The sequence below is a fragment of the Natrix helvetica genome, assembly GCF_964273705.1.
Source record: "Natrix helvetica genome assembly, chromosome: 1".
Taxonomy (NCBI): Eukaryota; Metazoa; Chordata; class Lepidosauria; order Squamata; family Natricidae; genus Natrix; species Natrix helvetica.
Window position 1 is genome coordinate 15601090 of NC_138548.1, and position 27086 is coordinate 15628175.

Below are 27086 nucleotides of genomic sequence, written 5' to 3' on the forward strand. Positions count from 1 at the left end.
TTTCAAACTTGTAATCAGTGAAGCTGGGCTAGATTTTTATATAGTTTTATCCAGCTGTGTGTGTGAGAGAGAGAAATGAATGGGGGCCTGGGGAGGAAGTCACTACACTTGGGGAGGGAGAGCACCAGTGAGGTTAAGCAGAGTCATCCACGGTGAGGCAGCAACTGGCTCAGCTTTTTCCTTTTACTTTTTTTTTCATGATGAGAGTGGTGAGGCTGTGCCTCACTTGCCTCACCTGACTGCACGTCACTGCTTCCTTCCTTCCTTCCTTTCTTCCATACATCCATCTACAAAGCCACAGGAGTATGCTTTAGAGGCGGCTTGCTCCTGGTTCGGCCCAGCCCAGTCGAACCAGTAGTGGCGGTGGCGGGAGGCTCCGCCCACCTGCCCGGACTCTTCTGCACATGAGCGAACCGGTAGCATCCATCTCTGGTATGCCTGATGGTCAGTGGTGGGTTTCAAAAATTTTTAGAACCTCTTCTGTAGATGTGCCTGCTTTGTGGGAGTGGCTTGCTGGCCATGTGACCAGGTGGGGGTGGTTTGCCAGCCATGTGACCGGGTGGGAGTGGCCAACTTGTAAAATGTGGTGAAACTCACTTAACAACGCTCTTGCTTAGCAACCAAAATATTGGCTCAGAAACTCTGGCATTTGAAGCACGCAAGTCTTAAAGCTGTCAAGCTACAAGACCTTTGCACCCCTAACCCTTTAGAAAAAAAAAAACCAGGGGTGTTCAAACTTGACAGCTTTAAGACTTGTGGACTTCAACTCCCAGAATTCCTCCTCTCGCTCTTCATCTTGATGATGTGCGGACGGGCGGGAGGAGGGAGCTGGAACCGATTCTAAACGGCACTGTAGATTTGTCGAGCCTCTGCTATAGAAGAGGTTAGAACTGGCAGGAACCCACCCCTGCTGATGATGCAGTTGAATATTCCATTCATTTTGTGTGAAAAAAGATGAGGATTAAGCACAAATATTTTGTATATTTTGTTCTAACTCTTTTAATGCAAAAAACGGTGAAAGGTAACACCAGCTATTTGGAATTTAGCAGCAAGATCTAAAGAGGTTCTCGGGAGCAAGAGTCTTGAGGACCTTTCAGAATATCAAAAGGGGCGGAGATAATCTAATTTCAGGGGGAAGGGAACCACATAAGGTGGGAACCACAGCAGAGAAGGTGCGTTTCGTAGACCGCACCAAAGGAAGCTCCCTAGCTGTTGGTACCCCTGACATGCCTTCTCTACCAGACCTAATGGGGCAGTTACATTCCTGTCCTCTCTGCTTTCTAAATTCATCCTATTTCGCCCCATTTTACAGCATGTCTGTGTATTTTTAGTGGTGAAAGTGGTGCTGGGAAAACAGTGGCTGCAAAATACATCATGGGATACATTTCCAAGGTGTCGGGAGGAGGCGAAAAGGTGCAGGTAAGTATGAAGAGCAACAGGCTTGCGTCCTCTTCTCTTCTTCCTTCCAATTCTGGTCTGGTTTTGGCTTTTTGATTTTCTCTTTCACTTCATTGGGCAGGCAGAACAAAATCTGATTCTTTTATTTCAGAAGTCTCCCGTACGTCCAACAAGTTTTACAAGCGTTACCTACCTCCCAGGTGTGTTGAAACGGTGACTCCAAAAATTCCTAGTCTACCCAGGAATTCTGGGAGTCGTCATCCCAACATATTGGAAAGGCATCAGGCTGGTATAGGGCAAGGCATTAAACCAGTGATGGCGAACCTATGGCATGCGTGCCACAGGTGGCATGCGGAGCCATTTGTCAGGGCACGCGAGACGCTGCCCTGTCAGCTGGGCAGTGTGCATGCGCTCTCTGGCCAGCTGAGTTCATCCTTTTTTAAAGCCATTTTTTGCCCTCCGTAGGCTCCAGAGGCTTTATAGGAGCCTGGGGAGGGCGAAAAGAGCCTCCCCTGCCCCCCCAGACGCCCTCCGGAGGCTTCTTGAGCTTCCCTGAAGCCTCCGGAGTGCAAAAAACCAGCCCTATGGGCAAACCAGAAGTTCGGGAACAGACTTCTGGTTTGCTCGGAGGTTCATTTTAACTGCTCCGGAGGCTTCAGGGAAGCGTCCTGAAGGTCCCTGAAGCCTCGGGAGGGCTTCCGGGGGGCGGGGGAGGCTGTTTTCGCTCTCCCCATGCTCCTATAAAGCCTCTGGAGCCTGGGGAGGGCGAAAAAAGCATGCAAAAAATGGGGGGTTGCGCCTGTAGTGTGCGCATGCACACTGATGGGGTCGCACATTGCATTATGGGTGCGGCACGCCCGCACACGACACCCCTGCGCTCCCCCCCATTTATGGCACGCGAGCCAAAAAAGGTTCACCATCGCTGCATTCAACATTTATAACTCTAATCCTAGAAAGGCAAGAATATAAGACGAAAAGGCTGGGAGGCTGAAGGGTGACCTGGACAAGCATCTTAGGATAATGAGTCTCTCCATCTTTGCAGGAACACCTGTGTGTGGGTACGTGTGGGTGAAAATCAGCAAGATGGAGGTGTGGCATCATAATTAAAATTGTGTACCTTCAGATGCCATACCCACCCTCTTGTAGATTCAGATACTCCTGTTCCATTGATAGATACTGATTTCCTATAATCCTGCAAATTTATGTTAGTTTTTAAAATGTTTTATTTTTTATTTTATTGTAATTATTTATATGCAGCCTTTATTATTTTTACAAACAACCCAACGTGATGGGTCCAAAGTCACAAAGTCATTAAACTAGACGTACAAAGTTTGCATGTCTACTTTAATGAAAAGAAGGTCCCGGGGTGACATGATAGCAGTCTTCCAATATCTCAGGGATTGTCACGAAGAAGAGGCAGTCAAGCTATTCTCCAAAGCCCCTGAGGGCAGAACAAGAAGCAATGGGTGGAAACTAATCAAGGAGAGAAGCAACTTAGAACTGAGGAGAAACAGTTAGAACAATTAATCAGTGGAACAGCTTGCCTCCAGAAGTTGTGAATGCTCCAACACTGGAAGTCTTTAAGAAGATGTTGGATAACCATTTGTCTGAAACGGTATAGGGTTTCCTGCCTAGGCAGGGGGTTGGACTAGAAGACCTCCAAGGTCCCTTCCAATCCTGTTATTCTATTCTATTCTATTCTATTCTATTCACCCAGCTGCCTTTCATGGCTAAATCAGGACTTGAACACATGATCTCCCGCTTTCTAGCATATTATCTTAACTACTACACCAAATTGGCTTTGTGAAGTGGCATATAAGTCTAAGTGCTATTGCCATCACTATTGTAGCACCAACTACTGAGGCCAACCGCTTTTAGCTAACCTTGATTCTATTCCAGCTGGCTCTGTCTGGCCTCCATACAACTTTTTCTTTCCTTTTTTTTTTTTTAGCATGTCAAAGACATCATTCTCCAGTCCAATCCATTACTTGAAGCCTTTGGCAACGCCAAGACCGTGAGAAATAACAACTCCAGTCGATTTGTAAGTCTTTGGGTAGAAGAGACATTCTGTTCTGACCGAGGCTTCCCAAGAGCATGAAGCAAATTCCTTGTCCCAACCAAAAACCCTTTTATTAGTTTACTGTGAATTTTGCTCATTCACACATCCAGCAAAGCCTTTCAAGGGAGGATTTACGGTCACAGACCTTATCTGGTTTGGAAAGCTGCCAGGCCAATATCTGCAAAACTTGGCAAGGAGTCTGGGAGAGTCACAAACCAATTAAGCGAACTAATTGTCTCCTGCAAACTCCACTCCCCTTTCGCTCCTCTTTTATTTCCTCTGGGAGGGGCCATTCATCGTCTGCCTGTGGCCTTACTCCCAAGTCGACCCCTGTTCTTTAGCTGTTTCCTTCTCCTGGCAACTCTGTGCATGTGCACACTGGGAACAGGCTCCAGCTGTTCGTCTGCCCCACTGATGTCTGACTCCGAAGGCAGCTGATAACTGTCAGACGGCCCTGGCCCCCTCTCTGCCTCCGACACAGAGCCCTCATCAGAGCCTTCCCCAGACTCCAGGACTGGCCCGTGTTCCTCCCCAACCTCCTCACTGTCATAATCTGCTGCCAGCTCTGATGGCTGCTGGTGGGCCACAACATGTTCCTACTATCAAAATAAGAAATAGCAGGTTGTTGTATGGGGAGCAACATGGGCTGCTGTTGTGGGGGAAAATGCATTATAGGAGTGGTTCTCAACCTTGGCAACTTTAAGATAATGTGGCATCTGTCTCTCATCTACAAGTAGTCTTCAACTTACAACTGTTGAAGTTCCGACAGACTTACCTCACGGGTACTTACAACCCAGATTCAAACTTTGATGGTCAGCCTCCCCCTAAGGTTACATTTACTGCACTTCAAATGCTCACCAACTGGCCATGTTTCTGGCTGTTTGCAGTGCTCCATAGTTGCAAGTTGACATTGTATGTGGTTTTGCCCCAAACCATCACTGACTTCAGGTTTTTGGCAAAGCTGCACCCCTAAGGAACCATTTGGTTTGCTTAACCAGCAACCTCCCCAAAAGTCATAACATCAATCATGTGACTGACCCATTTTACAACTGTCATGAGTTAGGACCGAAATGGGCAAGCTCTGTTATGGTCATACCTTGGGGTATGTACATATTGAGAAGACTAGACTAGATTAGACTAGACTAGACTAGAATAGAATAGAATAGAATAGAATAGAATAGAATAGAATAGAATTCTTTATTGGCCAAGTGTGATTAGACACACAAGGAATTTGTCTCCGGTGCTTAAGCTCTCATACAACAATAGTGATAGATCATTATCCTAGTCATTGTAAAAATATATTCATCATAAAACTTTACTTACAACAACTAGAAATACGTCACCCCAACATCCCATTAACAAATATATAAATATAGGGTTTCCTATCTGAGCAGGGGGTTGGACTAGAAGACCTCCAAGGTCCCTTCCAACTTTGTTATTCTGTTAAAAAATCTTGGGCTGTCTATTTCTAGATCCTCCTGTTTCAGATTTGCCCAATATGCCTTCTCTCACATTGGAGGTTGACATTTTTTCAGTGTGCAGATACACACTCTTGAGAGAAGGAATCGGACCAAAGCAAAGATTAGTGAAACGAGTTGTAGAACTCAAATAAGCTCACCAACATGCCTACCGTTCCTGTCCTACTATTCCCATTTATTTGTATTCATTTCCTTTGTTCATGTCCATGTTCAAACTTATATCAGTGGGGAAATACAGCCGGTTCTACCCGGTTTGGGCGAACTGGTAGTGACGGGAGGCTCTGCCCATCACCCGTGCGTCATCACGTCTTGTTTTGGGCGTTCTGCGCATGTGCGAAAGGTTCTGTGTATGCGCAGAGGTGGCACATGTGAGCGAAGCGAGCAAGCGCATGCTCTCACATTTGTGAACTGGTAGCGAAGGTAAGTTGACTTATACCCTGCTATCCTGTACATCAAGGGTGAGTTCCAGCTGCTGCTACTGCCCATTCATTCAGGGATGCACTGCGCATGCGCTTCGTGCATACTCGTGCATGCACAGTACAGAAAAAATGCTTCTGCGCATGCGCAGAAGCAAAAAACAAGATGGCAGTGTCTACGCCACCACCAGAAGAACCGGTTCGAGAATGTGGCAGGCCAAGTTACTACCTACTCGCCAGAACCGGTCCGAACCAGTAGGAACCCACCTCTGCTGTACACATTTGACAAACTAACTAAATAAAAATAAAAATAGTAAGGACCTTTATTTACAGGAAATACGTAATAGACTAACAAGCTGATGTGCTTTGTTCCCCCGGGGAAGATAAGCAGAACGAAGTGGTTTCAGATGTGCAATCTCTTAAATCAGTGTTTTTCAACCATGACAACTTTAAGATGTCTGGACTTCAACTCCCAGAATTCCCCAGCCAGCAGGTTGCCAAGGTTGGGAAACGCTGTCTTAGACAAAGAGCAGGTAAAAGCAAGGAAAACCTCAACTTTGAACCTACGTCCTGCTGCCCCCTTGTGGTCAGTAAGTCATGAGATGCTGAAGCATCTGCACCACTGGATTTGCAACTTCCACTGTCTCATATCAGGGGAAATACTTTGAGATCCAGTTCAGTCGCGGGGGTGAGCCCGACGGAGGAAAAATCTCCAATTTCTTGCTGGAAAAATCCCGAGTGGTGAGCCAAAACGAGAGCGAAAGGAACTTCCACATCTATTACCAGGTAATTGGAAAAAATCACCGATACATATGGCCATTGCCACCAAAATGCTTGTGCAAACCCACCTGTACATTGGGATGTGACCTATGCTGCTACTACTGATTTACAACCAGCAGTAAATTTGGGGTGGTTTATTTATTTATTTTAAAGATTGTTCGTCGTATATTTTCAGTGCTTGGTCTGGTTTTTTTTCCCCCCTTTTAAATTATAAAGTAACATTTTGGAGACAAAAACGATGATTGATGTGTTTAGCCCTTCTTCCAGAGAAGAAATACAACCAGGGTTGGTTCCAAATTGAGGTCTACCGGTAGATTAAAAAGTTGATCTGAACAGCATCTCTTGAATTGTTGAAACAGGATTGGGTGGGTCAATACACACTGTGCAATTTTTTTAGATCTTTTGAGATGACCCTCTGCCCAGTTTCCAAAATGTTCTGTATGAGTTGAGTTTGAACTTCCAATGAGAACTCTTTGTGGAGAGAGAGAGAGAGAGAGAGAGAGAGAGAGAGAGAGGAAGGAGGAGGAGGAGGAGGAGGAGGAGGAGGAGGAGGAGGAGGAGGGGAGAGAAAGAGGGAGGGACCGAAGGAGGGAGGGAGACGGGGAGAGAGGGAGGGAGAGGGGTGGAAGGAGGAAGGGACAGGAGAGAGAGAATATCAGAAAAAGACAGTCTAGGTAGATCAAGGGTCCCATTCATTTTTGTTTCTGAACCCACTAATTGCCTCTCTACAATTTGGATTCCATGAAATGGCCTTGGAGAGTCTGCAGTCTTTGAAAAAAGTTGCTGACCATGAAGAATTTAACATGGTAATCCATCAGCCTCATGTCTTCATCTACTTCTTTCTGTAGCTTATTGAAGGTGCTTCCCAAGATCAGAAACACAACCTGGGCATTATGAGTCCAGATTATTATTATTATTTAAGCCAGTCAGAGACCTACAAAGTGGATGGCACAGATGATCAGAGTGAATTCCATGAGACCATGGTAAGGGACTTTTATTTTACAAAACTCATCGTTAGGGTTTTTTCATGTTTTGAATGCTGCCCAGAATCTATTAGCCAATAAATTTAATATTTTCAGTCATGTCAAACATTGTACATGAACCTCACAAATAATCTTTCTTTCTTTTTCTTTCTTTCTTTCTTTTTATCTTCCTTCCCTTCTTTCCCTTCCTTCCTCCTTCCCTCCCTCCCTCTCCTTTCTTTCTTCCTTCCTTCCTTTCTTTTCTTTTTTCCTCTCTCTTCCCTTCCCTCTTTCCCTTTCTTTTCTTTTCCTTCCTTCTTACCCCTTCCATTCTTCCTCTTTTTCCTCCCCCCCCCCTCTCTCTCTCCCTCCCTCCCCCCTCTCTCTCCAGAATGCCATGGATGTGATTGGCATCACAGGCCAAGATAAGCAACTTGTCCTACAGATTGTAGCTGGTATTCTCCATTTAGGGAATATCAGTTTTGAGGAGAAAGGGAACTACGCCCAAGTGGAGAATTCAGACTGTGAGTAGCTACCAGTTAATGGGGATACATTCATTAATCTGTGAATATTAATTCTGACATGGTCGATGGTAATGTGAAGAACCATAAAGATGAGCTTGTAAAAAATATGTGCTGATGGTTACAAAAACTTGTTTTAAGACCAGGAAAGGAAGAAAAAGTTAGGGGGGGGGGGGAATCAAAGGCTATGTCTTAACTAAGTGAATTATTGTAAATCAAGGATTATTTGTACTCCAGTGAATTAGGGAGGTATCTGTCTGAAATACTTCCAAATATTATCTCTTCTGGATTTTAACAGATCCTATGTATCTCCATCAAGGTCACTTTCTTTACTCCCTACACATGTCCCTAATTCAAGGCATTGAAACATGAGCAAATGTTATATAGATGATGACATCTCCTGTTCTCCAGAGATGCCAAAGGACCTGTGCAGCAGCTGCCAAAAAAGCCAACATAGTTCTAGGCTGCATAAATAGAGGAATAGAATCAAGATCACGTGAAGGGTTAATACCACTTTATAAGGCCTTGGTAAGGCCACACTTGGAATACTGCATTCAGTTCTGGTCGCCACGATGTAGAAAAGATGTGGAGACTCTAGAAAGAGTGCGTAGAAGAGCAACAAAGAGGATTAGGGGACTGGAGACTAAAACATATGAAGAACGGTTGTTTAGTCTGATGAAAAGAAGGACCAGGGGAGGCATGATAGCAGTCTTCCAATATCTCAGGGGTTGCCACAAAGAAGAGGGAGTCAAACTATTGTCCAAGGCACCTGAGGGTAGAACAAGAAGCAATGGGTGGAAACTAATCAAGGAGAGAAGCAACTTAGAACTGAGGAGAAATTTCCTGATAGTTAGAACAATTAATCAGTGGAACAGCTTGCCTCCAGAAGTTGTGAATGCCCCAACACTGGAAGTCTTTAAGAAGATGTTGGATAGCCATTTGTCTGAAATGGTATAGGGTTTCCTGCATAGGCAGGGGGTTGGACTAGAAGACCTCCAAGGTCCCTTCCAACTCTACTATTGTATTGTATTATTGTATTGAGTCTTTTTCCATTTCCCCACTCCAGTGCTAGCTTTTCCTGCCTATCTTTTGGGAATTGACAAGGACCGCCTAGATGAGAAGCTCACCAGTCGGAAAATGGACAGCAAATGGGGTGGCCGGTCAGAGTCCATTAACGTAACCCTCAATGTAGAACAAGCATCTTATACGCGCGATGCTCTAGCCAAAGGCCTATATTCCCGGGTCTTTGACTTCCTCGTTGAGGTATGCAACCTTGTTCTGTGCTGGGGGGAACCTTTGGTTTGGAGTGGGGAACAAATTGATGTCTGGTTGGCTCATTCCATTTCTGTTTTAACAACTGAGTGGGACGGACTTTCTGCAGCAGGTTGAACAAGAATAGTGTCCAGTTTATGACTTCCAACTCTATGGTGTTTTCAGCCATAAGACAGAACTGGACTCACTGGAAAATGTTGAATACAATGGTGTCTGCAGGGGTGGGCTTCAAAAATTCCAGCAACCGGGTTCTCTGCCTGGCCTAGTAGGTCCCCTGCACCATGGGAGGGGGTGTTTTCACCTTCCTCAGGCTCTGGAAGCTTTCCTCAAGCCTCTGGAAGGGCGAAAACTGCCACCCCCGGGCTCCAGAGGCCCTTCCGGCTTTCCAGAACTTCCAGGAGGTCCGTTTCCCCCCCTTCCCAAGTCTCCATGCGAGCCTTGCACTTATTTCACATCCAAAACGGGCCGCGTGGAGACTCCTGGGAGGAGAGGGGTGGGCGGGGCCAGCCAGGGGTAGGATTTGGAGGTTCTCCGAACCGACCATAATGTTAGCTACAGGTTCTCCCGAACCCAGCCAAACCTGTAGCAGCCCACCCTGGGTGTCTGATTTGTCACTTCCAACTCTATGGGGTTCCAACTCAGAAAGATGGACGTGTTACAATCGTACCCAGCATGAGAAGGGCTAAGATTCTCAGATGGAGAAGGGCTAAACTTTTCTCAGAAAAATAGTGGCCTGTTTAACACCCCAAATTTCTTTGAATGCTAGAAATAGAGGGAAATATGCCTTTTTGCTTTGATTTGTTTACATTGGGAATTTGGTGTCTTTTCCACCAGATGGTAGTATATGTTTATCACTCAATCCCAACATTGAAGTTATGTGGCCTATAAAATTCTATATTTTTGCAACTAGTATGTCAGCGTTCCAAATATCATCCAAAATTAAATCAGAGTCCAAGGCAGATCTTTCCTCAAAGCTCCAATTTATTAAGAGAGACATGTTGGTACATCTGAGGAAAACCCGAATCTGAAAGCTTCCTGGGTTTTCCACCCAGTTGAAAATTCACGATTGCCCCCACACCCACAAGTCCTTCACATGGTCCAATCTTCCATTGCCACACTGGCATTTCCACCCATCTAGTTCTGGTCAGGTGCAGAGGTGCAGAGACAAAGAATGACCTTGGGCTTCTAGAAAGGAATGTCTTATTTTGACAACAACACATTCTACAGTTCTACTCCTTACTATTCCCCCTCCCAATTCCCCCACTAATGAAACAGCATAGTAAAATAATAGAGAGTGTGGCAGGCCAAAGATCCTAAAAGGAATATGACTGGAGGCCTGTCATTGTAATTGCTTTCTCTTCACTTCCAGTCCATCAACAGAGCCATACAGAAACCCAAAGAAGAATACAGTGTTGGTGTCCTAGACATTTACGGTTTTGAAATATTCAAGGTAGGTCTGTGTCACTGAGAAGCCAGTGGCTTCCAAGAAAATTCTGAACTCCAAAATGTTTCTGTACCCCAAAGACACCATTGTCCAGTTGGTCGTGTTATTTAACTTACTTTAGTAAACAAAACTAAAAGACAAAATATTCATTGTTAATTTTAATAGTTAAAAAGATGATTAGGGGACTGGAGACTAAAACATATGAAGAACGGTTGCAGGAACTGGGTATGTCTAGTTTAATGAAAAGAAGGACTAGAGGAGACATGATAGCAGTCTTCCAATATCTCAGCGACTGCCACAAAGAAGAGGGAGTCAAACTATTCTCCAAGGCACCCGAGGGTAGAAAAAGAAGCAATGGGTGGAAACTAATCAAGGAGAGAAGCAACTTAGAACTGAGGAGAAATTTCCTGACAGAACAATTAATCAGTGGAACAGAAGTTGCCTCCAGAAGTTGTGAATGCCCCAACACTGGAAGTCTTTAAGAAGATGTTGGATAGCCATTTGTCTGAAATGGTATAGGGTTTCCTGCCTAGGCAGGGGGCTGGACTAGAAGACCTCCAAGGTCCCTTCCAACTCTACTATTGTATTGTATTGTAAAAGGTAAAGGTTCCCCTCGCACAGAGGTGGATTCCTACCAGTTTGGACCAGTTTGGCCGAGTAGGTAGTAAGATAGAACGTGCCCAAGCCGGTTCTATCTTTGGCAGCGCCATCTTGATTTTCAGTTCTGTGCATATGCACAGAACAATCTTAATGGCAAAAATGTATTTTTTTTTACTTTTCCAACATTGTGCGCATTGCGAGCGCATGAGCGCAAAAAAATGTGCACTGAACCAGCAGTAATGCCAGCATACGTGCTAGTTGTTCCCGATTCTAGGGGACGGTGCTCATCTCCGTTTCTAAGCCGAAGAGCCAGCGCTGTCCGAAGATGTCTCCGTGGTCATGTGGCCGGCATGACTAAACGCCGAAGGCGCATGGAACGCTGTTACCTTCCCACCAAAGGTGGTCCCTATTTTTCTACTTGCATTTTTTAGGTGCTTTCGAACTGCTAGGTTGGCAGAAGCTGGGACAAGGAAAGGGAGCTCACTTCATTACGCAGCGCTAGGGATTTGAACCGCCGAACTGCCGACCTTTCTTATCGACAAGCTCAGCGTCTTAGTCAGCCAGCCACCTTGTTTAATAGCTAAGGAGCCATAAATAAATGACAGCAGGACATTGGGTCAGTTTCCAAGCGCCTGGATTACAATCGTGTAACCAAGACAGTGCTGTGGCAGTCATAAGTGCGAGGACGGTGAGGAGTCAGTTTTTCCAGTCCCATCATAACTTTGAACAGTCACTAAATGAAAGGTTGTTAAGTGAGGACTACAAGTAATAGTTTTTAGTAAAGTAAAAAGGTTTGGGTAGCATTACTAGTCTCAAGTCACGTACATACAGCAGACGGCATTCCCTGTCCATTGCAATTCTGTCAGGAAAAGAATTGGTAAGTTTTGGCCCATTTTGTTCGGCAAGACACAGGCCCAATCAAAGATCAATTTCACCTAATCCGCATAATATTATACACATCTCTCAACTAGGAGATGCTGGCAGAATATGAGTCGTTTGTTATGTTTAAGCAGAAACCAAGAAAAGCTCTGAAAATTTTGGGACCACCACTCCAATTTTCATTGTTGGTCATTTATTTTTTTACTTATTTATTTGTATCCCACCTTTATTGTTTTTAGAAACAACCAAAGGTGGCAAACACACCTTCTTCCTCCTATTTTACCCACAACAATGTTGTGAGGTAGGCTGGTCCAAATAACTGGCCAGTCACCCAGCTGGCTTAAATGGCTAAAGCTGGACTTGAATTCATGGCCTCCTTCTTTCCAGCATGGTGCCTTAACCACTACACTAAGAGTCGGCAACCTGCAGCTCTGGAGCCGCATGTGGCTCTGGAGCCGCAAGTGGCTCTTTCATCCCTCTGCTACGGCTTCCTGTCTCCCTTCGGCTCCACAATTGATAGGGCTTTCGGTTAGGATAGGTAAGAGGAAAAAGGACGCCGCGCTAGGAGGAGACTCTATGGTGGGGAGAACCGGACTTCCGGTCAGCTTCAGAATTGAACGTGGGGGGCTTCCGGTTAGGACCTTTGTGGCTCTTTGAGTGTTTAAGGTTGCCGACCCCTGCCCTAGACCATACTGACTCTGTCATGAAAGAATAACTTCTTAGCAATGGGAAGCTTCCCGTGTACTTTTGCTGGCTTGAGTCAGGCTGATTTGGAATCTGGGATCCACACAGTTCCCCCCATTTCTTTTATCCAAACCTGGAACTTGGTGGCATGTCAGCTAACTGCCCCCTTTTCAAAACTGTTCTCTTTCCCTTGCCTCCTCCTATTCCCCCGATCTTCAGAGAAACGGCTTTGAACAATTCTGCATTAACTTTGTGAATGAAAAACTTCAACAGATCTTCATTGAATTGACACTTAAAGCAGAGCAGGTGAGTTTGGTATGGGAGAAGGTACACTTTGAGGGTGGGCTGTGGATTCTGTGACTAGGTCTCCAATCGGCCACTTCTGACACAACCTATCCTAACCTGGACATGCATCTATATCTCCAGTTTAGGATGTTTGGGAATAGCATTTCCATGAATTCATAAAAGGTTGACTGGGAACTCCAGGAGTTTTAGTTCCACCATATCAGGAAGGCATCAGGTTCAGGGAAATTGCCCTAGTCCAGGGGTCAGCAACCCGTGGCTCTAAGAGCCGCAGGTGGCCTCTTTTATCCCTCTGCTGCGGCTCCCTGTTGCCAGTCGGCACCACAATTTTGAGAGGAGCTTCTGGTTAGGGGTGGGGGAAGCAGGGCACACCAGGAGGACACTCTATGGCAAGGGACAGGTTTTCCGGTCAGCTTCACAATTGATAGGGGAAAAAGAACACCGTGCTAGGAGGAGACTCTATGGTGGGTAAACGGGACTTCCGACCAGCTCCAGAATTGAACTTCTGGTTAGGACCTTTGTGGCTCTCTGAGTATTTAAGGTTGCCGACCCCTGCCCTAGTCCTAGGCTGCATTAACAGAACCAAGATCATGTGAAATGTTAGTACCGCTTTATAATGCTTCAGTAAGACCACACTTGAAAAATTGCATTCAATTTTGGTCTCCATGACCTAAAAAAAGATGTAGAGACTCTAGAGCAGTGTTTCTCAACCTTGGCGACTTTAAGTCCTGTGGACTTCAACTCCCAGAATCCCCCAGCCAGCTGGCTGGGGGATTCTGGGAGTTGAAGTCCACAGGACTTAAAGTCGCCAAGGTTGAGAAACACTGCTTTAGAAAGAGTGCAGAGAAGAGCAAGAAAGATGATCAGGGGACTGGAGGCTAAAACATATGAAGAACGGTTGCAGGAACTGGGTATGTCTAGTTTAATGAAAAGAAGGACTAGGGGAGACATGATAGCAGTGTTCCAATATCTCAGGGGTTGCCACAAAGAAGAGGGAGTCAAGCTATTCTCCAAAGCACTTGAAGGCAGGACAAGAAGCAACGGATGGGAATTTAACAAGGAGAGAAGCAACCTAGAACTAGGGAGAAATTTCCTGGCAGTTAGAACAATTAATGGAACCACTTGCCTCCGGAAGTTATGATTGCTCTGTCCCTGGAGGGTTTAAGAATCGATGGGACAGCTATTTGTCTGAAATGGTATAGGGTCTCCTGCTTGAGCAAGGGGGTTGGGCTGTCTCCAAAATCCTATCCAACTCTGTTATTCTGTTCTGATCTATGAGCTGCAGATTATCAGATCCAAAAGGTATCCTTAATTAGACAGGTACAGAATGGTATTCTTAACCAGGTCCTCATTATTATTATTTTTACTGTTCTTTCAATGTGCATTAGTTGCTTCTTCAAAAGCAATCTCTCCTCTTGCCTTAGGAAGAGTATGTGCAGGAAGGTATCAAGTGGACCCCAATTGAATATTTCAACAACAAAGTTGTGTGCGATCTCATTGAAAACAAAGTGGTAAGGGAAGGGCTGAGGAGGAGACCGTGGATTCGCTGAGGCGTGGGAGTTGAGCTGGGGATGGTGCAGGGGTGGATTACTGCCGGGGTTGTTGCCAGTTCGCATGTGCCAGAAATGCACACGGGCACAGTTGACTATAAATTGTTCTGCGTATGTGCAGAACTTTAAAAATTAACTAAAAAAGATGCCAGCAACGGCATCAGCGACCAGGGAACCGGTTCGGGGTGGAGGGGGCAGCTTAGGTCACTGCCGGTTTGGACGATCAAGGCCAAGGCCAAAATACCATTACCAGTTGGCCCGAAACCAGTACGAACCAGTAGCAACCCACCTCTGGGATGGTGCTTCTACTTCATTCCAGTTGAATTAAATTCTTAAAAGGCCTTGTTTTTTCAATAAAATAATGAAACATCCATGCCTTTTTCTCAGTTAAAATTCATTTAAAACTTTTCTATGTTTCTCCGCTCAAATTCATTTAAAACAAAGCTATGCTTTGTTCTGGAGCATTCTAGGAAGATGGCAGGCATTACTCTCTAAAAAAGAAACCTTGAAGACTTCTACTTATGTATACCTTTATTTAATTTATATGCTACCCATCTCACTATCCAAAGCGATTCTGGGTGTGCTTAGCATAGATTTAGCTTTGTTTCCCGGCTGGAATTATTATTATTTTTTACCTCAGAATTACCTTGAGGCAAAATGGTCGGCCTATAAATTTTATAAAGAAATACATTTTTAATGCTTTAGAACAGTGTTTCTCAACCTCAGTAACTTTAAGATTTCTGGACTTCGACTCCCAGAATTAAGATGATACAAAAGGCAGATAAATTACAATAGTGAGAGAAGTCTTTAAAGATTTTTGGTACCAGCTGGGAAAAATAAAACCATTTCTATCTGAAAATGAACAACAAATGCATACAAGTGGAGTTATAAAAACAGTAGCCCCTTTCGCCCATTTTTTAATAAGACAATTTTCAACCAATTAAAAAGCCACTTGAATTTGCCATGTTTGGACTCAAACAAACCTGTCCTCTTGAACAGGATGGAGAGGCCCAGTGTCTGGAGATTCTCAGTCATCCAGGTCATGGTTGTCCCATAGGTTCTTTTTTTCAAGAGACAACACGACTTTCTTTGCTTTTTCCTTGAAGACATTTTCCTTCTCATCCAAGAAGCTTCTTCAGTTCTAATTGAAGAACTGGTTCTTAGAACTGAAGACGCTTCTTGAATGAGAAGCGAAACCTCTTCGAGAAAAAACAAAGAAAGCCCAGTTACTTCTTGAAAAAAAGGTCCTTTGGGATGGAGAAGCCACATTTTCAATCCTTTACTCTTTGTCTCTCTCTCTTCCAGAATCCTCCTGGAATTATGAGCATCTTGGATGATGTTTGCGCTACTGTGTATGCAAAGGGCGAGGGGGCCGACCAGACCTTGCTTCAGAAGCTCCAGTCCGGAGTGGGGACCCACGAGCATTTCAATGGCTCCAGTTCAGGATTCATCATCCACCACTATGCTGGCAAGGTCTCCCGAGTTCCCCACTTTCCTTCCTTGTGCCTTATTCTTCCTTATTCCTTTCAGTTTGGCTCCTCCAGTTTCTGGGTTGAAAATTGCTAACTCTGTTCTACTGATGTGCTGTGGGTTGCACATACTTATATTGCATCTAGTTTTGGTTGCCACAATATAAAAAAGATGTCGAGACTCTAGAAAGAGTGCAGAGATAGAGCAACAAGGATGATTAGCGGACTGGAGGCTAAAACATTTGAAGAACAGTTGCAGGAATTGGGTTATCTAGTGTAGTGAAAAGAAGGACCAGGGGAGACATGATAGCAGTGTTCTGATATCTCAGAGGCTGCCATAAAGAAGAGGGAGTCAAGCTATTCTCCAAAGCACTTGAGGGCAGGACAAGAAGCAATGGGTGGAAACTAATCAAAAAGAGAAGCAACTTAGAACTAAGTGAAGTGAGAACAATTAATCAATGGAACAACTTGCCTCCAGAAGTTGTGAGTGCTTCTTCACTGGAGGTTTTTAAGAAGAGATTGGACAACCACTTGTCTGAAATGATATAGGGTGTCCTCTTCAGCGGAGGTTGTACTGAAAGACCTCTGGGGTCCCCTCCAACTCTGTTGTTCTGTGTATGTATGTTTCTGTTTTAAACTGAATTCGGGTCAGTTAAAATTATGTTTAAATTGATCATCTATATTCGTATGTATGTAGGTACAGGTAGTGCTTGCTAATTGGGTTTGGGAACTCATCGCTGAGCAACATGACCATAAAGTGTGACAATCTCATAGCTGCAGCAGTGCCAGCTGCTGTCATTAAGTGAATCACAATTGGGAGATCTGTGTGTAGGTCTGTGCGTTTGTGTGTTTTGGCACATGTGCTGCATTTGCATTCTCCTGCAGGCTTCCCCATTGACTTCGTTTGTCAGAAGCATTCATTCATTCGCTCCCTAGTTTGGTGAGGAAACGTCTGCAAGGAAACAACCCAGCTCAGAGAGCACCAGGGACCCACATATAAGAAGTATTTGCAATCTCCTGCAGGCTTCCCCATTGACTTCGTTTGTCAGAAGCATTCATTCATTCGCTCCCTAGTTTGGTGAGGAAACGTCTGCAAGGAAACAACCCAGCTCAGAGAGCACCAGGGACCCACATATAAGAAGTATTTGCAATCTCCTGCAGGCTTCCCCATTGACTTCGTTTGTCAGAAGCATTCATTCATTCGCTCCCTAGTTTGGTGAGGAAACGTCTGCAAGGAAACAACCCAGCTCAGAGAGCACCAGGGACCCACATATAAGAAGTATTTGCAGAAGGGCTTCACAAAGCATCTTTCCATGAGCAAAGCATCCTTTCTGGGTTCATTAAAGCAACAACATCCTTGGGAACCCCTTGACTTCAAAGACTTGGATGTGTGCTGAGAGTCCCAGCAAATGCAGCACATGTGCCAAAACACACAAACGCACAGACCTACACGCAGACAGGAAGTTGTTCTGCCATGCTGAGACTTCCTAAGGAGGCAGCTGCTTTAATGGTCCGAAGCAAGGAGGAACATTTTGCAAAGTCACTCCTCCGAATGGATGAATCTCTGGCCAATCAGAAATCAGGTTAAAGGGAGGCAGATTCAGAGAGAAGGAAAAATGGCAGAAACTGGCAGTGAAAGTCAAAAATGGTGATCCCGTGATTATGGGATGCTGCAATGGTTCCAACTATGAGAAACAGCCATAATTCTCCTCTTTCAGAGTCATAGTGACTTTGAACAGTCATTGAACGAGTGGTCTTTAAGTGAGGATTATCTCTGCACACACACTAGAAGAACAAAGGCAGAACTCCTTGACCTATGATCATAATCAGGTCGAGAATTTCCATTGCTAAGCAAGGAAGTCGTTAAGTGAGTCACACCTGATTTTATGTCCTTTTTTGCCACAGTTCTTAAGTGAGTCACTGAGATTGTTAAGCGAATCACGCAATAGTGACGTGAATCTGGATTCCCTCACTGACTTTGCTTGTTATGATCATAGGACTCTGACACTGCAATTATTGTTAATATATGCCGGTCGCCAGGAGACCAAATTTTGATCACATGACCTCAGAGATGCTGCAATGGTCATATAGCAATAGCACTTAGACTTGTATACCACTTCACAGTGCTTTTACAGCCCTCTCTAAGCGGTTTACAGAGTCAGCCTATTGCCCCCAACAATCTGGCTCCTCATTTTACCCACCTCGGAAGGATGAAAGGCTGAGTCAACCTTGAGCCTGGTGAGATTCGATCTGCCAAAGTGCTGGCAGCTGGTGACCAGCAGAAGGTGCTTGCAGTACTGCACTCTGACCACTGTGCCACCATAGCTCCATATGTCATAAGTCCATTTCTATAGTGCCATTGCAACTTCAAACAGTCGCTGAATGAATGGTTGTAAGACAAGGACTACCTGTATGGTGGAGAAGTTGCTAGACTGGGGAGATTTATTTGAAGAAAGCAGTGAGAGAGCACAGATGCCTAGCAGGAATTACACATGGCAAAAATGCTAACCGTGGGCCTATCCTAACCACAGGTCTCCTATGACGTGAACGGCTTTTGTGAACGCAATCGGGATGTGCTTTTCACCGACCTGATAGAACTAATGCAAAGCAGTGAATTGTGAGTCTCTTTCTCTTGCTTTCCTCCCCAAACCTCACTTGGTCGTATATTTCTTTCTTTCTTTTTTATACTTGGTTATAAGCTTCTCTCAGGCATCGTGTTACCCCCAAAACAAAAGCACATAATGAAGGAAAACAGAAAAGTTCAGAGTGTGCTTGGACTACAACTCCCGTCAGGCAACATGGCCAAGAGTAGTCAGAATGGGAATTTTATTCCAACAACTTACAAAGCAGACTTGCTTAAGCTGGTGCCATGAGATGTGTTGGAACTTAGGACAGGAGATGCTACCTTGGAATTCTGGGAATCGTAGTTCTGACACAAATCAAATCGGGAATCCTGATTTAAACAGGCAAAAAAATCCCCAAATCTGGGCTAGATAAACAACTAGACTTAGGCTTAGACTTAGAATAACTTTATTGCCACTTTAAATGTACACTAATAGGCATACATTAAAATGAAATTTCATTGCATTCAGCTCTCAAAGCGTCACCACCTCCAAAATACACTATATAAAGGTAAAGGTAAAAGTTCCCCTCGCACATATGTGCCAGTTGTTCCCGATTCTAGGGGGCGGTGTTCATCTCTGTTTCAAAGCCGAGGATCCAGCACTGTCCAAAGACGTCTCTGTGGTCATGTGGCCGGCATGACTAAACACCAAAGGTGCACGGAACTCTGTTACCTTCCCACCAAAGGTGGTTCCTATTTTTCTACTTGCGTTTTTACCTGCTTTCGAACTGCTAGGTTGGCAGAAGCTGGGAAAAGTAATGGGAGCTCACTCCGTTACATGGCACTAGGGATTCGAACTGCCGACCTTTCTGATTGACAAGCTCAGCGTCTTAGCCACTGAGCCACCTTTAGACTTAGGCTTAGAATAACTTGATTGTCACTTTAAATGTACACGGATCGGCATACATTAAAATGAAATTTCGCTACATACAGCTCTCAAAGGGTCACCACCTCCAATATACACAATATAAACATGACTACATATATACATACATACCAGGGGTGGGTTCCTGCCAGTTCTAACCTCTTCTATAGAAGAGGTTCCACAAATCTACCGTGCTGTTTAGAACCGGTTCCAGCTCCCTCCCCCCGCCCGTCCGCACATCATCAAGATGAAGAGCAAGAGGAGGGATTCTGGGAGTTGAAGTCCACAAGTCTTAAAGCTGTCAAGTTTGAACACCCCTGGGTTTTTTTTCTAAAGAGTTGGGGGTTTAAGGGTCTTGTAACTTGACAGCTTTAAGACTTGCACACTTCAATGCCAGAGTTCCTGAGCCAACATGACTGGAGGAGGAATTCTGGGGGTTGAAGTCCACAAGTCTTAAAACTGCCAAATTTGAACATCCCTGGGTTTTTTTTTCTAAAGGGTTAGGAGTGCAAGGGTCTTGTAACTTGACAGCTTTAAGACTTACACACTTCAATGCCAGAGTTTCTGAGCCAATATTTTGGTTGCTAAGCAAGAGTGTTGTTAAGTGAGTTTCACCACATTTTACAAGTTGGCCACGCCCACCCAGTCACATGGCCAGCAAGCCACTCCCACCTGGTCACATGGCTGGCAAGCCACTCCCACCCAGTCACATGGCTGGCAAGCCACTCCCACCCAGTCACATGGCCGGCAAGCCATTCCCACAAAGCAGGCCACACCTACAGAAGAAGTTCTAAAAAAATTTGAAACCCACCACTGATACATACATACATACATACATACATACATACATACATACATACATACATACAACTAGCAATGTTTCTGGGGAGAAACGGTGTTGGTCAGATTGGCAAAAGCAGTCTATTAGGGTATTCCAATTTATTTATTTAGTTATTCAGTAAACGTTTATGCCTGCCCATCTCATATACATGACCCTGAGCAGCTAACAATTAAAAGCAAATGGAAACAGAACAAAATACAACCAGCGTTTAAAAGCATAAATCCTGCAATACATAATACATAATAAGATAAATCCTCTTTTTCTGTGCATATACTAATATGTACCATAAGCAATGGTGGGTTTCTACCAGTTCGGACCGGTTCAGCTGAACCGGTAGTGGTTTGGCAGCCTGGGTCGCTGGAACTGGCAGCAACCCAGGCCTGCCACGCCCCCAAACCGGTTCTCCGGGCGGCGTCATAGGTGCCACCATCTTGGTTTTTGCTTCTGCACATGCGTAGTACAATTTTTATTGCACTGCGCATGTGCGCACCATGCGCGCACAACTGAACCGGCAGTCGTGCCTGCTGGAAGCCACCCCTGACCATAAGCGTATCAAAGCCACAACAATAACACTAAAGTGATGGGGTTTGTGGTACAATGCTCTTTCAGCCTTCAGAAAGCAACGAGAGTTCTTAGGCAACAAGGCCTTTTTTGCTCTTATTAAGAGGATCGTAGATAAATATATGGCTATATTTATACGCTATAGGGCACTGCACATCAGAACAAATAGTTTTCCCCCCATGCCATCACTCTGCTAAACAGCTAATTCCCACAACATTGTCAAACTATCTAAAAAGGCAGTATTACCATCATTATTCTCATCTTCCCCATTCTCTATCTTCTTATCTCCTTATGGCTATAACTTTGTTACTTATCACTATTGTTGTATGTACATTGAGAGCTTACGCACTGGAAACACTAAGTGTTGTATCTTATGGTTCTTGATGAATGTATTTTATTCTCCTTATGTACACTGAGAGCATTTGCACCAAAGACTTGTGTATCCAATCACACTTGGCCAACGAAGAATTCTATTCTATTCTACTCTACTCTACTCTACTCTACTCTACTCTACTCTACTCTACTCTACTCTACTCTACTCCACTCCACTCCACCCCACCCCACCCCACCCCACCCCACCCCATCCTACCCTATCCTATCCTATCCTATTTTATCCTATCCATAGTAGCCTATTCAGGGTTAGTCTGAAGGTAAAGCAAGGGAGAATTTATCCCTTTCTGCCCCTTAGATACAGGGGAATACCACCACAAATACAATCACACACTGCATCAGTGGTTTATTTTTACATGTCCATTTCCAAAATTCTAGTTCTTTCCTACTCCCCCTCCCTTTTTTTTTTTAGTGCTTTCATCCGGATGCTTTTCCCAGAAAAACTTGATGCAGACAAAAAAGGACGGCCCACTACAGCTGGATCCAAAATTAAGGTACATTTAGACCAGGGGTAGTCAACCTTTTTATACCTACCGCCCACTTTTGTATCTCTGTTAGTAGTAAAAAATTCTAACCGCCCACCGGTGCCACAGCAATGGTGATTTATAAAATTTATAAAATTTATAAAGCAGAGTTACAGCAAACCCCTACCGCCCACCATGAAAGCTGGAACGCCCACTAGTGGGCGGTAGGGACCAGGTTGACTACCACTGATTTAGACAGTGTAGCAGATAATTTTATGTAGTATGCTTAGTATCTGTTATTTAATTCATGCTTGATGAAATAAGTAAGTAAGTAAGTAAATAAATAAAATAAAAATTTCCATTGGATTAGAGCTATTTTTTTTTAATTTGTTCCCCAACAACTGATGCTAGGAAGCAATTAAGGGCAATAAAAGCAATCTCTGTAGCTTGTCAATCAACAGGTCTAGTGGTTAAAGCATTAGGCTACGAACTGGGAGGCTGTGAGGTTCCAGTCTTTCCTTAGACAGGAAAGCCAACTGAGTGACTTTGGGCCAATCACTCCTCCTTAATCTAGCCCACCTTGCAAGGTGGTTGTGGGGAAATTGGGAGTATGTTTGTCTATGGAGATTCTCAGTCATCCAGGTCATGGTTGTCCCAAAGGTGCTTTTTCAAGAGGCAACTGGACTTTCTGGTTTTCCTTTGAAGACGTTTCACTTCTCATCCAGGGAGCTTATTTAGCTCTGACTGGATGGTGGGGAATGGAAGGATTCATCGCCTATCTCCAGTCTACAACACAGTCCTTTCAACAGTCCCCAGAAGGCTCCACACCCATTTGCACCATTCTGGTGACCCTGAGGACACAGAGGAACATCCAGGTGGCCTCAAGGACACTCTAAAAAGGTTGCAAATGACCAGCTATCTGCAAGGAGTATAAATCCTTCCATTCCCCACCAAGCTTAGCCAGCCAGACAAACAGGTTTAAAAACAGCTTCTATCCATGGGCTGTCAGACTCCTAAACACAATCACCATCACTCCACGTACATATGGAAAGGTCTGGCTAGTTCCCCCTGCCGTCCGCCCCCCATTACTTGTATAAGGATTATTCTCTATTGGATTGCACCAGTAGAGGCTAAACCAATTTCGTTGTATACATGATGCACAATGACAATAAAGGCTATGGAACTAAGATTTGAAAAGGAGAATTCTGGGAGGCCCTTTATTCTTTGGAAAGTACTTTATTCTTGGTGATCTGAAACAAAATGCGGTGGAACAGATTGGGTAAACACTAAGGATCTTGAATCTCCCCAGAAACAAGCCAATGATCTTGTGAACACACTGATGAAGTGTACACCTCATTACATCCGTTGCATTAAGCCCAACGAGACGAAGAGGCCACGAGACTGGGAAGAGAGTAGGTAAGAGCAAAGAAGTTACTAATGGCGCACAAATCTCCATATCAAAACCGCGGACCAAAAGCAAAACTTAAATCTTAAAATGCATTTAAGATCGGAATCAATTCTGTGACAGGTAGTCCTTGACTTATGACCACAGCTGGGGCCAGAATTTCCGATGCTGAGTAAGGTCGTTAAGTGAACCACACCTGATTTTTACAAACGTTTTTGCTGCAGGTGTTAAGCGAAACACTACAGTTCTCAAGTAAATCCTGCAATTGGTCCTTAAACGAATCTTTTGACTTTGCTTGCCGGAAGCCAGATGGGAAGGTCACAAATGGTGATCACGTGACCCTGGGGTGCTGCAATTGTTGTAAATTCACGAGACTTGTTCAGCACTCAAATTTTGATCATGTGACCACTGTCATGGTCATAAGGGTGAGGATCAATTATTTGCCAGTGTTTTTTCAGTGCTATTGTAACTTTGAACAGTTGCTAAAGCAAAGTTGTAAGTTGAGAATTACCTAGGCTTGCTAATTGGCCTGGCCTCTCCCATTTCTAAGACGTCTTCCCTCGTTAGCGGTTTTCATAAAATCAATGTCCTTGAGAGGTACATCCTACTGCTATGTTACACATGCATCTTGCAGGGTGAAGCATCAAGTGGAGTACCTGGGACTGAAGGAGAATATCCGAGTCCGCCGAGCTGGATTTGCATATCGCAGAATCTTTCATAAATTCCTGCAAAGGTAAGATGTTAGATTGTTGTTATCAGACTGGTTAGAGGATGGATGGATGGATGGATGGATGGATGGATGGATGGATGGATGGATAGATAGATAGATAGATAGATAGATAGATAGATAGATAGATAGATAGATAGATAGACAGACAGACAGACAGACAGACAGACAGACAGACAGACAGACAGGAGAGAGACAGAGAAAGAGAGACAGAGACAGAGACAGAAATATGAGAATGATAATTGAGAGAGAGAGTGAATAGATGATAAGAGAGATAGATGAGAGAGAGAGAGAGAATGAATAGATGATGAGAGAGATATGATGAGAGATGAGAGATAGATAGATAGATAGATAGATGATAGATAGATAGATAGATAGATAGATAGATAGATAGATAGATAGATAGGAGACATATGATGAGAGAGAGAGAAACACAGACAGAGACAGAGAGACAGACACAGACAGAGAGATGAGAGAGAATAATAATTGATAGAGAGTGAATGGATGATAAGATAGATGAGAGAGAGCGAGAATAAATAGATGATGAGAGAGATATGGAGAGAGAGAGAGAGAGAGATGAGAAAGAGATATGATCAGAGACAGAGACAGAGAGACAGACAGAGACAGAGAGATGAGAGAGAATAATGAGAGAGTGAATAGATGAGAGAGAGAATGAATAAATGATGAGAGAGATATGATGAGAGATAGATAGAGAGCTGATGAGAGAGACAGACAGACAGACAGACAGACACAGACAGAGACAGAGAATGATAATTGATAGAGAGAGAGTGAATAGATGATGAGAGAGATATGAGAGAGAATTTAAAAAATGATGAGAGATATGATGAGAGATAGATAGATAGCTTGACAGATAGATAGATAGATAGATAGATAGATAGATAGATAGATAGATAGATAGATAGATGAGAGAGATATGATGAGAGAGAGAGAGAGAGAGAGAGACAGAGACAGACACAGACACAGACACAGAGACAGATAGACAGACAGAGAGAGATGAGAGAGAATGATAATTGATATATATAGAGAGAGAGTGAATAGATGATGAGAGAGATATATATGATGAGAGGTAGATAGATAGATGAGAGAGAGGGAGAATGAATAGAATGAAAGAGATATGATAGATAGATAGATAGATAGATAGATAGATAGATAGATAGATAGATAGATAGATGAGAGGGGGAGAGGGAGGGAGAGAGGATAGATAGATAGATAGATAGATAGATAGATAGATAGATAGATAGATAGATAGATGATAGATAGATGATAGATAGATAGATAGATAGATAGATAGATAGATAGATAGATAGATAGATAGATAGATAGATATGAGAGAGGGGGTATGAATAGATGATATGATGAATAGATAGGTTGGCTAGGTAGGCTAGAGATGAGATTCCAATAACTAAGGGGCTGCTACAAAGAAGATAGGGTCAACTTAAGTCTCCAAAACAACATATTGCAGTAATCCACTTAGGAGATGATCAAAGTATGAGCGACCATGATTAGTGCCTTCTGGTTTAAGAAGAGACACAACTGGCACACAGAATGCAGTTGGGCAGAAGTTATCCTGGCCACAGCTGCCACCTGCTCCTTCAACAGGAGCTGTGAGTCTAGGAGGACCCCTAAATTATGAACCAGTTTTGTCTGGAATAGCACAACCCAGAACTAAGGGGGGGGGGGAAATAACTGGATAAAGGAAACCTAAAACCAAGAGTTACTCAGTCTTACTACGATTGAGCTAATCCCTGTAGGGTAGAGTGTGTGAATAGTCAACCTTTTGGCCAGGTTTAGCTGGGAGGAAAAAGAGACTCATTCATCAATTCAAATTCTTCACCTTCACCCCCTAACTCAAATTAGGGGAACTATGGACACTTTCCTGTACTAAGCCATTCACATCTTCCCTCCAGGTAATTATTTTTGTGAACAGCAGGACTGGATTAGGGAACTTTGACTTTGGTCAATGGTCAGGAATGCATAGTGTAGAATTGATTGCTGTCAATGGCTAATAATGGATGATGGAGGATTGACTGCTGTCAATGGTTAAGAACGGATGTCAGAAATTGACAGTTGTCGATGGCCAGGAACAGATGACGGAGGATTGACTGCTGCCAACGGCTAAGAATGGATGATAGAGAATTGACAGTTGTCAATGGCCAGGAATGGAAGATGGAGAATTGATAGTTGTCAATGATTAAGAACGGATGACAGAAATTGACAGGTTTCGATGGCCAGGAATGGATGACGGAGGATTGACAGTTGTCAATGGTTAAGAATGGATGACAGACATTGACAGTTGTCAATGGCCAGGAATGGAGAATGGAGAATTGACAGTGGCCAATGGCCAGGAATTGAGGTTTCCACTCTTTCTGAGATACTTAAATCCTTGGGTTTGGGAAAAAACAAGAGAAGAAAACTAGATTTTTTTTCTGAAAGAGAGAAAGTGGAATGGGGGGAAAGAAACAGCATTTTTCCAGCATCATATCGGCACACATCCCGCACACTAAAATTAAATGGACCTTCCTGACCCTGAAGAAAACGGGTTATGTTTACAATTATGGACTCCTCAAATGTTAGCATCACTTTCAGGTTATTATCTGAGCACATACATGTGCTTCCTTTCTTAAGGTATGCCATCCTGACCACAGAAACTTGGCCAAGGTGGCGAGGTGATGAACGCCAAGGAGTCCAGCACTTGTTAAGGTCCGTCAACATGGATGTGGATCAGTACCAGATGGGCCGCACAAAGATTTTCGTCAAGAATCCAGAGTCGGTAAGCATGTTATGGCCCGCCAGGGGGCAGCAGAGCTGGCAGAAGATTCAGACAGTGAGGAGGTTGGGGAGGAACATGGGCCAGTCCTGGAGTCTGGGGAAGGCTCTGATGAGGGCTCTGCGTCGGAGGCAGAGAGGGGGCCAGGGCCGTCCGACAGTTATCAGCTGTCTTCAGAGTCAGAGATCAGTGAGGCAGAAGAACAGCTGGAGCCTGTTCCCAGTGTGTGCATGTGCAGAGCTGCCAGGAGAAGGGAACAACTAAGGAACAAGGGCCGACGGGAGTAAAGCCACAGGTGGATGGTGAATGGCCCCTCCCATAGGGAATAAAGAGGAGTGAAAGGGGAGTTGAGTTTGCAGGAGGCAATTGGTTCACTTAATTAGTGTGTAGATTTGTTCGTGACTCTCAGAGACTCCTTGCCAAGTATGTTCTTGTACAGCCTTGTGTTTGGAAGAAAACCGGCCTGGCAGCACTCCAAGCCTGATAAGGTCTGTGGTTGTAAATTCACCCTTGAAAGGCTGTTTGCTGGGACTTTGCTGGATGTGAATGAGAGGAATTCACATTCGCTTAATAAAAAGGGGTTTTGTCGAGACAAGGAGTCTGCTTC

The 27086-nt window shown here is 44.2% G+C and overlaps 1 protein-coding gene across 1 annotated transcript in view; it reads left to right on the forward strand.

Moving 5' to 3' along the window:
* The window catches only part of MYO1F (myosin IF), a 93821-nt gene that overhangs the window by 42759 nt on the left and 23976 nt on the right, over window positions 1-27086 (forward strand). Inside the window, exons 5-19 of the mRNA XM_081958333.1 lie at window positions 1332-1419; window positions 3350-3439; window positions 6006-6137; window positions 6980-7114; window positions 7485-7617; window positions 8681-8877; window positions 10256-10336; window positions 12713-12799; window positions 14221-14307; window positions 15652-15819; window positions 18347-18432; window positions 21508-21589; window positions 22869-22975; window positions 23599-23697; window positions 26338-26482. Of these exons, the coding sequence (XP_081814459.1) occupies window positions 1332-1419; window positions 3350-3439; window positions 6006-6137; window positions 6980-7114; window positions 7485-7617; window positions 8681-8877; window positions 10256-10336; window positions 12713-12799; window positions 14221-14307; window positions 15652-15819; window positions 18347-18432; window positions 21508-21589; window positions 22869-22975; window positions 23599-23697; window positions 26338-26482 (1717 nt within the window). The remainder of the gene's footprint in view (window positions 1-1331; window positions 1420-3349; window positions 3440-6005; window positions 6138-6979; window positions 7115-7484; window positions 7618-8680; window positions 8878-10255; window positions 10337-12712; window positions 12800-14220; window positions 14308-15651; window positions 15820-18346; window positions 18433-21507; window positions 21590-22868; window positions 22976-23598; window positions 23698-26337; window positions 26483-27086) is intronic.